This window comes from Arvicola amphibius, chromosome 2, assembly GCF_903992535.2.
Source record: "Arvicola amphibius chromosome 2, mArvAmp1.2, whole genome shotgun sequence".
NCBI classification, from domain to species: domain Eukaryota; kingdom Metazoa; phylum Chordata; class Mammalia; order Rodentia; family Cricetidae; genus Arvicola; species Arvicola amphibius.
The window spans coordinates 104,861,694-104,875,825 of record NC_052048.2 but is presented as its reverse complement, the minus strand read 5'-3'; the positions used below and the strand labels follow the sequence as shown (position 1 = coordinate 104,875,825).

Below are 14,132 nucleotides of genomic sequence, written 5' to 3'. Positions count from 1 at the left end.
ATACTGATCTTGAGTGATTATATTAGCAGAAAAATAAGAGAGTGACACCCATAGTTCTGAGCTCTGGGTGCTCTTTCCAAGCCCACCTTCTTCGGGGGCCTCCACGGCATAGGGCAGGGCTGAGGACCCAGTGAGCTGCTCCCTGTGTGGCTGGAGCATCCATCCTTCTGAGTCCTCTTCTCACCACAAACACACATATGTCACCAAGCTTAGCTTGTAAATAATCCCCCACTTTATTATTTACAGGGTTCTGATCATAGTTTGAATAAAGCCAAAATTGCACTCAAATTAGAAACTGGAAACTGAGGTTAACCAAGAGAGGAACTCAAGAATGCAGAGTGGGAAAGAGACGGCAGAACCGTCACCACAGGGAGCCAGTGGCAGCGGGAGCTGTGGTGATGGTGGCCCTGTGCACAAGGAGGGCGGACACGGCAGGGAGTCGGCCTCCCCAGGCTGACAGGAATGCTCTGTGCAGACCTTGTTCGTCATCATTGGGCTGTGAGTCACGTGACTGAAACATAAGCACTCGGATGTGGCTATACAGTCGGTTAAATGTTAGATATGCAATCGGGACATGCTGTCAAGTTTTGTGTCCTTTTACATAGTATTTTTAGCTATCAGAATACAGTGCAGCCTAGGATAAAAATGAAGCTGTGAAGTTCTAGTGACATCTTAACACAGGTATCTGTGGTGACAATGCCATCAATAAATGGCACTTGCAGTAGGATAAAATGTGACATTAAGGGCATGGTATTTAGGATCACACAGGGCTCAGTGGCTGGTGTGTGCATCTACCATGTTGATCTTTTATCAGCAATTTAGTGTACGGCTTTTTAAGGTAGGAAAGCCAGCACTTTAGCCTTGGGTGCCTCCGTATCTCCTAAGTTCATCCACAGTCAGTGTGGGTGGAGCTACTGACTTGTACAGCCTAGGTTCAACGCTACATGGTGCCTTCCATGCTAAGACTCCTTGGCATTTATCTCTCAGCCGTGACACCACTCACTAAGCAAAGCCACCATAAACCATTAGCATCCTAAGAGCCAGAGGCTGTATTTCCATTCCCGTGCCGAGCAGGCAGCACCTACCTTCACAACAATCCTGCCATACGCGCAGGTCCACTCTGGGGATATCCTCACAACTGCTATAGCCATGGGGGAACTCTGCCACCCTGAACACGTCCTGCTGCACCCGGGTGATGTTGTCTGAGTTATCACAAAGGATCCTAGCCAAGGATGTCTGCTTGAGCTGCGTCAGCTGGGCGGGGGAGAACACGCCTGGGTTCTCATACCACAACCTGTTCTCCAGAGATGACAACAGAGTCAGGAGGGTCAGTGGTGGGCAGGGAGGCTGCTGACTGCGGGATCCAAGGTAAGAATGTTATGCCAACATGGGAATCACTGATTCGATGAACATTGAGTGAATTCTCACGCAATCAATGTGAGAAAAGCCAAACTCCCCAGCATACAAGAAAGAGTACAGTAGTCCATCTGAATAGCAGCAGAGAAGATGGACTACTTCTCAAAAATGATGGATGGCTAAACTAAACCCTTGCCATGAGCGAGGCCAGCCTGAGCTATACACTGAGATTATTTCGAAAATCCAAACGAAACAAACAACAACATTCTAGTCCTTCCAAGTACTGCCATGAATAGTCAAAAGGCTCCTGGAAACATTCATGCTCTCATTGACTTTAGAGACCAGGAGCATCTGGGACTCAGGTATGTTAGCCTGAGCAGTCTATAGGAGGTACAGAGCTGTTGGAAGGGCAGCCAGCAGGGAGGGGTCCTCACTGTCATCTGTCCCGAGTCCAGAACACGTAAGGCAAGGTTCTCCAGCACCCACCTGTCTCCATCCCGCAGGCGTCGGAACTGTGTGCTGAGCAGGCACATGAGTGTAGGTCCCAAGCGGCTGCCAGGGACCAGGTCTTCTACCATGAGGGCCGGGAACAGATCAATGTTGAGAGTTGAGCCATACAGCCTGCAATAGGCAAGGAGCAAGTCAGGTCTGTCCTGCATAGCACCTGGGATATGAAGCACGGCAATTCTCCAGACTTTTACTGAACAAAGAGAACTCACCAGCATTTCTTTAATGCATATCTAATCATATATTTTTTTAAAAAGTCCTCTTTTTTAGCACACACACACACACACACACACACACACACACACTTACAAGTGATTTGAGAAGCCAAAAATAGATAAGAAAATCAAAATATTCTTTCCTATGCTCCAGAGAGAATCATCTAGCTCCACGGGACACATCCACCTACCTTCAACACCTATCTTCTTTAGATATATGAACAATGATAACCATATTCGGTTAGACCCTCCCGTATATTGAAATGTATTTGCCAATGGGAATGCTGGTTAATTGGCTAGGATAGATATCTAACATGAGGCTTAAACATTTGAAAATGTTTAACAAAGCATCTTTCATCAAGTCCTCCATGCTCCTGGAATACAGGCTCGTACAGAGAGAGACGGCAATGCCTACAGATCTTTCTTTTCTAACCTTGTTCAGTTTCCCAGCCAGGCAGCAGTACCTGGCTCCCTCCCCGCCAGGCTTGGAATGACAGCGGACCACCCTACCATCTAGCGGTGACAGGCTATTGAAAAGATCATCATTCATCTTAGGAGTAGAATAAAGGTGCCTCACTTAAGCTGGCATCCTTCCTTTCCAAGCCAAACTGTGCTCATTGTCTGATGTTCAGGGACAAGCACGCTGGACCAGAAGCCACCTGACATGGGAGCCTGGAGGGCTGCTGGTCTTGCTACACAGGCACCAAATGCCAGTGCCTCCCCAGGATCCCTGCTCCTTGTCTTCCAACCTGCCACTCATAAAGGGATGGTGGGGGGGGGGGGGGGAGGTATCTGCTTCAGGCCTACCTGCTGGGGATTAGTCTCCAGGACACTACAAATCTCCCTCCCTTAGGGGCCTGGGAACCCTGACTGTGTAGCTTACAGAGCACAGACCAGGGAGACAAAGAAGCCCCAGTTCGTCCCCAGGCTGCCCTAAAATGCAAAATGTCAACAGGCTGCCAGGACAGAAGACAGCAACTGTCAAACGTGGTTCAGGAGAACCACGGCCTCCTGAAAACCATGACAGCTTGGATTTCATTGCCATTCAACTCTCCTCCTGGTAATAGGTTCACAGGAAAAAATAAATGAGTCATTCTGTGGGGGAGGTAAGCACTGTCTTTGCCAGGGGTCTCTCCCTTGCCTCAGGGCCAGGATCACCATCTCCAGCAGCAGTGGCAGGATCACCAGAAACTAGGCAGCTCTGAAATATTTTGGCAATCAAAAACTGACCGGGAAAGTCATCTGTGGACATCTGGATGGGAACACAGGGGGACACTGAAGCTCACGAAGCACAGTCAGTGAGCATACATCCCAATACAGCATGACGGTGACAAAAACACACTGTCCCTGTGGGAGACTCGTATGCTTCCCCTGCCAGTAATCGAACTGGAGCCCAGAGGCCAGAGCAGCACGCATTCAGAAACCACAGTATTTCACAAGAGAGAGCCCTCCCGTGGACCGTCAGGTCTGCATAGCTCCCAGGAGGCAGGTCTGAGAAGAAGCCTGGCCCTAGGTGAGCTGGCCCTATCCTGAGCAGACCTGGGCCCATCCTCTGAGTCATGGAGTACTCGCCTCCTCATGAAGCTTGCCTGCTTGTTGTCCAGTTCTCCTATGTACAATGGCAACTGATGTGTGACCCCACTATAGATGTGGGTCACAGACTTGAGTAAGCATAGAGAGCTATAGACCTAGACCAGCCCAGGAGGCTGGCCAGTCTGATGCCCATTCCCCATTGACTCTTATCTGTCCTAGCCAGTTAGACACAACTCCTGTCTCAACAGAAAACTCCTTTCAGCTTACAAAGTCCACTACCTGAGCGTAGAGAAGCTGGCAGACATGACTCTATACTACACTTGGTTCACCGCGGCATCCCAGACAGCTGGCTGCCCCCTATCTAGCCTCAGCCTCCACCTTGAGCCACCACAGAAACTGGAACCCAGAGGTGGTAACACCATAGTTTACAGCCAAAACCACCTGGCATCCACACGTCTTTAAAAGTTTACTGCTCACCTCTGCAGCTTCTCCCGGATCACAGGGCTCTTGATCTCATTTTTCAGGTCCTCAAAGGTATAAGCGGCCGACAAATTGCAGTAGACTCTGTAGTCATGGTAAGGTGGGATGCCATGGTCCCTGCCTCGCTGGATGTTGATGGCAGCCAGGTCAAGGGCCACCGTGTGTGCCATGGAGAACAGCCTCTCTGTGAGCTCCGTGTTCAACAACTGGGAGGGGATGCGCATCTTGCCCGCCACCCCAAACAGCCCTCGGAGCAGCGGGTCGATGCCCCCCTCATTGACAATCCGGAACGGCGAGAAGAAGGCCTTGTGGAGGGGCACGTGGCCCTGTGGGATGGGCTCAAAGTTCTCATCCAGCCGGTAGAGCAGAGGGTTGATCAGCGTGTGGCCAAACCTGAAGGCTGCCGTGGCAAAGGCATTAAAGATGCCAGCATTGACACTGGGATCGTATCCCTGGTACTCGCCCAGCATCTTCATGCCCACCTCTCCCAGGATCTTGGGTAGCCAGTGCCGGTAGGTAATGTGCTGTATCTCTGCCCCCACTATCTTGCGCGTCTCGTGGTAGACAGTATCCCCATCCCAGTGTGGGTTCAGCTTCAGCAGTTCCGCCGCAATGCGGTTGTGCTCCCGGAACCACAGGGTGTGCATGCTGGTCAGGCCCAGCTGCTCATTAGCACGGTGGTCACCAGCCAGAAAGCATGGTATGGGGCTCTCATTCTCATCACGCGTGCACTCGGTGGGCGGCCCCGTGGCAAAGGGAAGCAGAGGCTTGCCAGACCTCTGCACGATGCCCTGGCGCAGCAGGCCACGGTGGCTAGCCAGGTCCCGGATGCTGCGGGCTTCGTGGTCTGTGCTGCCGTACACGTTGGACGCGTCGATATAGGAAGTGAGCTGGTTGATCTGCTCTCGAGGGTACACGGAGTTCATGAGCAGGGACGTCATGCCACTACCACACACGGGGCTTGACCGCACAAAGAACATGCAGCGGGCCCCGCTCCGCACACGGGGGTCATTGGGGGGAATCATGACAGAGAAGCAGGGAGGGTCATTGCTGCACACGTTGCTGCAATGCTGTCCATCGGAGAACCGAGCCTGGCTCAGGGCCACCACTGTAGAGTCCAGGTCGTGGTCAAGGAACTGACCCCACTGCATCAACATGTGTGTAAACTGCTCGTCAGGGGTGATCACCTCTGTCCCAATCAGTGTGGTGGACACGAGGCGGGGCATGGGAAGCACATGCCCATTGTACTGACGCTGGGGGTTGATGCCACGAGGCGTGTTGAAGCCGTTCTCGTACACAGCCTTCAGCAGGCGCTCGAAGGCCGTCAATGAGGCCCCCCACATCGGGTGCTGCAGGTTGTTGCACGTGCCGTCATGCGTCCTGTACTTCTGGTGGAAACACATGTCTGAGCAGTTGTTCACGCGCCGGTGGGCAGTGCAGCCCGACAGGTTGGCAATAAGGCTCAGGTACTGCGGGGACACCAGATCGTTGTAGTGGTAACCTGTAACACAGCAGGGTGGCACTGACTTCCACAAGCAGTGGTGCAGACCACTGCCTCAGTCAGTGCCTGAAGGTGCTCTGGCATCTGATCTGGTAGAATGGACCCCCTGCTTGGTTCACCATTTGCTGATAGTTCCAACGCCACTAGGCTTACAGTTTATACCACTGGCTCTAATAACAGGACTGGCTCTGTAAGAAGCCTATCATGTGCAAAAGGCCAAAATGTAGAACCTTCAGCTACATCTCATATTGTTTCATGGAACAGGGGAAGAATGCATCTCTACATGAGCCACAGGAAGTCCTTCAGAACGGCTTCCCTATGCCCATCATTGAACATTGTGCCGGCTACTGCACTGAAGCCAATTTCCTCAGAGTCCCATCCTACTGCCACCTGCATGTATGAGACCTCCTTCAGGCTTCTCAGACTCCTGCCACCCTCTCCACACCTCTACCATCACCCCAGGATGCCGTTCATGGCACTGGCCTTGAATTTCACAGACTCCATCACACAATATATCCTCCAACCTATCTAGCCAGGAGCAGGCTCCTACTAGGTTAGATTCCTGATTAAGAACCTTGGACTATCTACCAGCTACAGGAGGAGGTCAGGCCTTGTTGGTCAGCAGTATGCCTCTACCAGGTGTCTATGACTCTGCATAGCCACACGACCCCACGATCCTGTGCTCAGAGCTCAGATTGGTCGAATGCTGCCTGCAGACATTAGCACAGTCAAGGTGTTGTGGATTATGTTCACTGTTCATAAAATACCGATTGGCTGACAGCCAGGCAGAAACTACAAGCAAGGCAATCAGACTGAGGATGCTGGGGTAAAGGACAAGGACACAGTGAGAAAGAAGGGGGGGGGGGAGAGAGAGAGATGCCACCTGATGACAAAGGAAGGCACGCTAGAGGATAGGTAAAGCCATGAGCCACATAGTTCATGGATTAAGAGAAATGGGTTAATTTAAATGTAAGAACTAGTTAGGAAAAAGCCTGAGCTATCGACAGAACATTTACAATTAATATAATCCTCTGTGTGGTAATTTGGAAGCAGCTCCCAGGATGGGAAAAACTCCACCTACACCAAGGCCATCCGCCCCTTTCTCACTATCCCTCCCCTACAGAATATTCCAGAGTCTTCAGAAAAGCCATCTGGGCATGTACACACCTGTACACACACCTGAGAGCATGCTCACACACTGACACTCATGTGTGCTCACATGAACTCTCATAACTACACACATACATGTGCACACTCACAATGCTGTCTGCACACACATATGGCATGCCTCTGTGCAAGATATGCTCATAGAGATACTTGCTTATCCAGTGACACATTGACATTCCCACATGTGCACATATTCAGGCACATATGATGTATATACATACATGTACATCCTCCCTCCCTCCCTCCCTCCCTCCCTCCCTCCCTCCCTCCCTCTCTCTCTCTCTCTCTCTCTCTCTCTCTCTCTCTCTCTCTCTCTCTCTCTCACTAACTCTGCTGGTCAAAGTCAGCACTGAATCTTTTCATTAAATTATTTCTAGCCCACCGCTGGCCCTAGAGACTCAGACTCAGTCTGCATGCATTAAAGGTTACATGAGAGCCTCTTCTTATGAAGGATGATCATCAAAATATCCATACAATAATCCAAGCAAGCAAGTAGGCATGAGGAATTCCAGTCTGGGAGAAGCAATCAGAAACAACAGCTTCCTCTTCACACAGCAACTAAGCCTATAGGAAGAAGAATATACAACAAGCCCAGCAAGACACAAATAAATCATCCACAGCCTAGGCAACCATGTCCTACATTGGTCAACGTTTCCAGTTGACCCAAAGAGATGCTAGGACCTACACAAGTTCAGGAAAAAGTGGGCTCAGATACTAATGTAGGCATGGCCAGAGCGCAATGCACATGCAGCAGTGTGTTTTCTACCTCATGTTTACGCGAGAAGGTGGGAGAACATGGTACTGACTTGTTCCGTTCAAGTCCACCATCAAGCCATGCTGAACATGCTCCTGGATCAGCTGCAGGGTCCGCTCGAATATCTCTCCTGCCCTGGCTTGTCCCACTGTGTATGGGTCCCGTGGGTACCGGAACAGGGCCAGTAGGTCATTTGGAGAATGAGGACGGCTGGCAGGAGGGAGGGAGAGACTCAATGAGATAAGTCACTGGGGGACAAAATCCAGAAACTAAAAGTGTACTGATATCTCTAAATGTCTATCGCTACTTTCGACAACGTGGTGCACTGTACCTTACTCATCCCAGGTGGAAGGCGACAGAGCAACAAACAGACAAACAAGAACCAAAGACACTGAAAACAAACCATTAATAAAGTCAAGAGAGAGAGTCACAGGCATCGCATTTCAGTGAAGGTGCAGAGAGTACGTAGCAGTTGCCAACATGGAGGGATCCACCGGCCACCTCAGTAACATTTTGTTTTTGCCAAAATTGTTTCTAACAAGCCAAAAGAATGAGGCGGGTCTTCTACAAATGTTTTGATTGTGAATCACAGCCCAGAGCCTGTGAAGAAGGTATACCTCCTGCTAGCACTCAAACCCCAGAGAAGCCAGGGTCAGCTGATGCTCCTTATGGCTCTCACAGGACAATTCTCAGGACTTTTATAGTCAGGTTTGGGGAGTGAAACAGGCAAAAGTCCCAGGCACTAGGAAACATGCATTCCACCCCACACCACTTGCTTCCCTACCCAAGGCCAGCATCACAGCCCTGCCCACCATACCTGTCAAATAAATGTGTCCGTGTAGAGTTGATGGCTCTGTCAACGGTTGCAATGGCTTCAACAATAGAGGTAGCAACATACGGATCTCCGTTTCGACTGACATCGGGAACTAGGAAAACATGAACTCATATTAGCAGGAAAAAAATAAACATGCATTCTTACTCATACATCCATGTCTAGACACGACATCATCTAGACATAAGTCATGCTTTCATCTAAAAGATATTTCTGTTTGCTGAAACAGGGCTCAAATTATTCATCATCAATTCTGCTAGAAGCTGTTTTTAAACAGTATGGAAATAATATATTCTTTAATTTTGGAAAATGACATGACGCCCTGTAAAAGGAGCAAAACATTCGTAACACAAGGCATACAAGAGCTTATATCCAACATGGTGTTTGTAGGGGACTAAGGCTCCTCAGGTCCATCTGGAGGACAGTGTCACCAGAGAAGGTACCTTCATTCTAGAAGTCTCTGTTCTTCTCAAAGGACAGCCATCCCCAATGCTGGACTCCACTGTTTAATGCCCCTCCATTGCCAGTCCTAACTCCTGCTTGCATGGTCATCATCACATCTTTATTAGGACCCACAGACAGACAGGCAGACAGACAGACACACACACACACGCTCAGAGAGAGAGAGAGAGAGAGAGAGAGAGAGAGCAAAAAGAAATCAGCTTCTAGATACCCAGATGGCCTGCACATACCACATACAAATAATACACAACCCACAGCACACAGAATAAACATAGGCCACACATCACACTATATTACACCATCAGAGCACACAGAATAAGCCTACCCCGTAATACACATCACAGAGATACACACACAATACACAGCAAATGTAACACAACACAACCTGTCTCCATCAAAGCTTCACACTTTGATTCTTCTTTATTTTTTTTTTTAGAAACAAGGTCTTAATATCTATCTACCTACATCTATACATCTATATCTATCTGTCTATATTTCTATGTCTACATAGATAAATATGTCAGACTCTGGCTGGACTAGAACTCCCTATGTAGACCAAACAGACCTTGAACTCACAGAGCTCTATCTGTCTCTCCCATCTGCTGGCAATAAAAGCATGCACCAAAAAGTCCAGGGGGATTCTCAGTTCTTGCTCCTTTCTCACCTCATAAGAACTAGTCAGTAGTCATTCTCTGCCAAGCACAGATATTCCCCACTGTAACTAATCTTTCACCCTCAGGCAGGCGCTGAAGCCTCTCAGCTGTTGCCACAGCACTTTCATCTCAGCCCAGTGGTTAGTGCTCCTTTCTATCCTCATAGTCCTGGACACAGCCAGAGACCTCACTGAAAAGGTCATTCACTTTGTTGCTGTGGGGGACCTCCTTCCCCTGGGGCAGGTGATGGATGACTGGGATGAACTCCCCTGCTGAGATGGACCTCCTTCCCCTAGGGCAGGTGATGGATGACTGGGATGAACTCCCCAGCTAGGATGGACCTCCTTCCCCTGGGGCAGAGAAGCCTGGTTGGGATAGACTCCCTTGCACAGGCACCTCCACTGCCTGGGATCCATGGGGAACTAGCCGCTCCCATTAGTCTCTGGTGTGTTTGTCCATACTGCCTTCTTGTCCACACTCATTTTCTTTCTTTCTTCCTCTTCTCCTCCACTTGGACTCTTTCCCTCCACATTGATTGACAGGTACAGAGTCCATTTCATACAGTACTTGCTCTCTGACCCTACCTCCTCACTGGCCATTTGGAGAATATCTTTTTGCTGCTATTTCCTTTTTTAGCCAGTTTGATGACTGGATACCCCAGGGCAGAAGAGTCTTTCTTGTTCTTAGTCAGATTCTCCTGGGTGACCTCATCTAGTCCCAGGGTGTTAATATACTCAGCCCTGACTTCTCCCTTGAGCTCCAGACCCCAGACCTTCCTCATCAGTTTCTTTCCTTTGCTGTGTCTGAGCAGAGTTCTTGGTTCTCCTCTTCCCTAAAGCTAAGCAAGGTAGGCAGAGAGAAGAATGACCATGGGGGAGGATGCAGAGGTGAAATCTTGACACTCTGGTGAATTACTACACTGGGGAAGGACGTCCATACGCACAAGCAACATCCGAGGCTGCACGTAGCCATAACCAACTGGGAGGCATGGAATTCCTGCAGGGATCATTGTAAATGGCACTGTTGGGTGTGAAAAAAGCTGCTGAAGATTGTGAAAAAAAATACAGGCAGAGGAAGATACTCCAAGGGAAGATCAGCCATTGGCCAAGTCAGGGCCAAACGTCTGTCTTCTGGATCATTCTAACACCATGGCCTCATTTGATTTCTGGTGCTGGAACAAACATCCTGGCAAAAAGCTACTTAGGAAGAAAGGATGTATTTGGCTTACAGTTCCAGGTTACAGTTCATTATTGAGGAAGTCAGGCAAGAACTTAAAAGTATCAAATCCAGTCAAAAGCAGAGAAAAAAAAAATATATATATATATATATATATCCTTTCTTGTCTCTTACACTGTTCAAGACCACTTGTCCAGGGAATGGTGCCTTCCACAGTGGGCTTGGTCTTTTACATTAATTAACAACCAAGACAATTGCCACAGATAGTCAACACGCCCACCCTATCTAGATAATCCCTGAACAAATTTTTCCTACGTGATTCTAGATTGTGTCATATTGACCCAGAACTAACCAGCATATTCCCTAAGTGGATGCTCACAGAATGAAGATACAGCCCTGATATTTTATCTCCCAAGCTCTCTGAGACAATGCCTTGTGCTTGGCATAACACATCTTACCATTCACACTGAGTACCATGCTGACAGAGGCATATCCAATTGTGTTCCGAGCTACACACTCATAGCGACCTGCGTCCGCTGTGCCAACATCATTGATGGTTAAAAATCCTTCGGGGCTGATGTGAAATTTCCCACTTTCTGTTACCTGAACACCATCCTGGAGCAAAAGATTTACTGTGGTAAGACTGGGAAACAGAATCTGCTTCTCTGGGAGAAAGATGTCCATCCACTGTTAAGACTCAAATGGAAAACTCTCTGAGGCTATGTTCACATCTGTCCCAATCTTCCCAGGGAAGGATATTTATTACTGTTCTCCCAAGTCCAACTCAACGAGATAAGATCTTCCATGCACCCGTCCTTTGCTAAGAACATAGCTATGTGCAAAAGATGAAAACCGCTATATTGGGAGCACTTGTGGTCATTCCTAGAGGCCATGAGCTATTGTGGAAGGGGCTCAGAGAAACAGGGCCTCTAGGAGAGTGGGCAATTCAGAGACAGAACTGGCAAGCCATGCACAGACCACAGCTGGGTCACTCTGGAGAAGGTTGGTGGGCAGCGAAGGAGCTAAAGACCCTTGAGAACTGGCACTCTATGGACCCTCATGAGGTCGCTACATCATCTCAGAAAGCTCCTTTGTGTACAGTATGTGGATGTTGCCTAACAGTTGGCTAAATACGAAAAACAAAGAAAAATGAAGCAACAAAACTCAACTTCATTCCTTGAAGCTATAGGTCTATAGGACTTTCTCTGTTTCTGATGCTGGGATGTGTATTTTGTTTCCAGTATCTTTATTATTAAGGCTGCCTTTGGGGTACTTTAAATACACACGTCCTGCACTAAAGAGAGCCTGGGTGAGGAGTCAGCTCTTACCTTGTTCCAGGTGATGGCTGGCTCCGGTTCGCCCTGGGAGCTACAGGGCAGCTGCACATTGGTGCCCACCTCTACCGTCATGTCGCTTGGAATGCTGGCAAACACTGGGGTGACTAGAAGGCAAGTGTGGAGAATGAGGCAGCCCCTGATTCCTACCACAGAGCTTCAGAAGAGCAGAGCCCGCAGAGGCCAGCCCAGGAGCCCTGCACGTGAGCTGGATCAAGGTCTTGTTAGCTAAGGTAAAAAACTGCGGCTTAGCTGGCAAGCCAGGCTGCCTGCGCCCCTCATCCCACACACACTACCAGGAGGCAGCAGCATGCAGTGTGGTGCGGTCTGCTGACAAAACACTGCTCTCTGTGTGCAAGACTCATCAGGCAAGAGAGGGAGCTTGACCGGCACCACTGTGGGATCCCAACATGGGGAACCCCGCCAGAGCACAGCGAGTCTCCTGAGCAAGTACAGGAGAGGCAGTCCACAAAATACACAGTGGATATTATGGGTCTAAGAGACAAAACTGGGTTTATGGTACCCCCAAGGGCCTCACAGAAGTCAAGAGCCTCAGGCTGCATCTAGCTGTCTGCCCAAATGTGCTTGCTAACAACGCCAGCCTCTTTGAGAGCAGCATGAGATGAACATGCTTAGAACAAAGGAAATGAAGATGTAAGTGCCCGTGAATCCCTCACGAACACAAGGACCATGGCTCATGGCTCTCAACAGAACACAGTGACCAGAAGAGCTAGGGCTAGAATACGGATGTTGAGGTCAGCTGCAGGAAGTGTGTCACTGATGACAGACACACACAGATCCACCCGGTCAACAGCACCTACCTCTGGGCTGTACAGTCAGGTGGGCCACGACCTTCTGTGAGCCGATGATGTTGACAGCCTGGCACTCATACTGGCCCTGGTCATGCAGGGCAACCCCAGAGATCCTGAGTGTGCCTGAGGATAGCACCAGGTGCCGCCTGTCCACTGAGAGCTGGCTCCCTACAAAGTGGGGGCAAGACATCAGTTACCATGGATACAGAGGCTTTCAGGGTCAGGGTCAGAGACAGGTGGCTTAGAGAGAATGTTATCTCTGAAGATGGCAGTGTCACTGGACTGAATTTCTTGGATCGGGTATCAAATGCCCACTCCTGATCTAGTAAACAGGCACTTATTTAATGTCCACATGCGGACTCCTATGGCTGCTGTTCATCCGTAAATAAAAAGCCAAGGAATATCATATTCAGGGAATATTATAGTAAGGGACAGAGAACAGAGCCAAAAGCCAAAATTAGGAATGGGGACAAGACAAGGACTTAGGGTGCCTGTAGGTCTGACCCAAAGCTATGCTTTGGGAAACATACAAAAAGGTGACCTAGGCCCAGACTGTGCAGAAGTCAAGCCCCCTTGGAGGGGGAGGATGCTGGCACATGTTTTTGTGGATAAGCCCTTCCATCAGGCATCTTCCTAGTCTACCTCACTCTGTTTCTCAGGATCCACAGGCAGAAGCTCCTCAGAGGGAGGATTCGGTGGCCTTTTGGTTGAAGCCAAGGTAACAGGTCATCTCCAGGGTCCCCTGCCTAGGCTGCAGGGCAGGAACACCGGAGACCTACAGAGGTGTCCTTAATGGTCTTATCACCTGCCACTGCCACCATCTCAACCAACCGGATGAGCCTTCATCAGATCACAGGAGCCATGAACTGACCAAGTACTAACAGATCACACACCAAGTGCAGGAAATATGGGGTGGCAGTCAGGGAATAAGCCCTGTTTTTGCGAGTTCTACGGGGACCTGGAAAAGTCTAGCACCTACATGGTGAACCACTGCCTAGAAGACTCTTGAGTCCTTCTGCAAGACAGCTTCAATCCATGATGCCCACAGTGACCGTCCACGCTGCACTGCAAGGCAGGTTTTATGGAGGCCTCTCATCCTCTTCCAATGTCACAGCTCACCCCCTTAGGAAAGATACTGTTTTTTCCTGACCCAGAGGCAACAGACATGTCCTAGATGAATGAGAAGGTGGATGGTCCAGGGTGACATCTTACCTCCCTTGGTCCAGGCAATGACAGGCTGAGGGTAGCCCTTAGCTTCACATTGGAAGTCCACAGTCTGTCCTTCAATGACCACTCTGCTCTGAGGGGTCACAGTGAACTCAGGGAGGGCTGCAGGCGAAGAGCAATGGA

At 49.5% G+C, this 14,132-nt stretch overlaps 1 protein-coding gene across 2 annotated transcripts in view; it reads right to left on the bottom strand.

The window, feature by feature from the left end:
• The window catches only part of Pxdn (peroxidasin), a 78,639-nt gene that overhangs the window by 12,109 nt on the left and 52,398 nt on the right, over positions 1-14,132 (bottom strand). For both annotated transcript variants that reach the window (XM_038320473.1, XM_038320474.1), the window contains 9 exons: positions 13,995-14,111; positions 12,792-12,950; positions 11,965-12,077; positions 11,095-11,251; positions 8,331-8,439; positions 7,566-7,723; positions 4,089-5,592; positions 1,843-1,977; positions 1,086-1,294 (listed from right to left, as the gene is read on the bottom strand). In XM_038320473.1, coding sequence (XP_038176401.1) covers positions 1,086-1,294; positions 1,843-1,977; positions 4,089-5,592; positions 7,566-7,723; positions 8,331-8,439; positions 11,095-11,251; positions 11,965-12,077; positions 12,792-12,950; positions 13,995-14,111 — 2,661 coding nt within the window. The remainder of the gene's footprint in view (positions 1-1,085; positions 1,295-1,842; positions 1,978-4,088; positions 5,593-7,565; positions 7,724-8,330; positions 8,440-11,094; positions 11,252-11,964; positions 12,078-12,791; positions 12,951-13,994; positions 14,112-14,132) is intronic.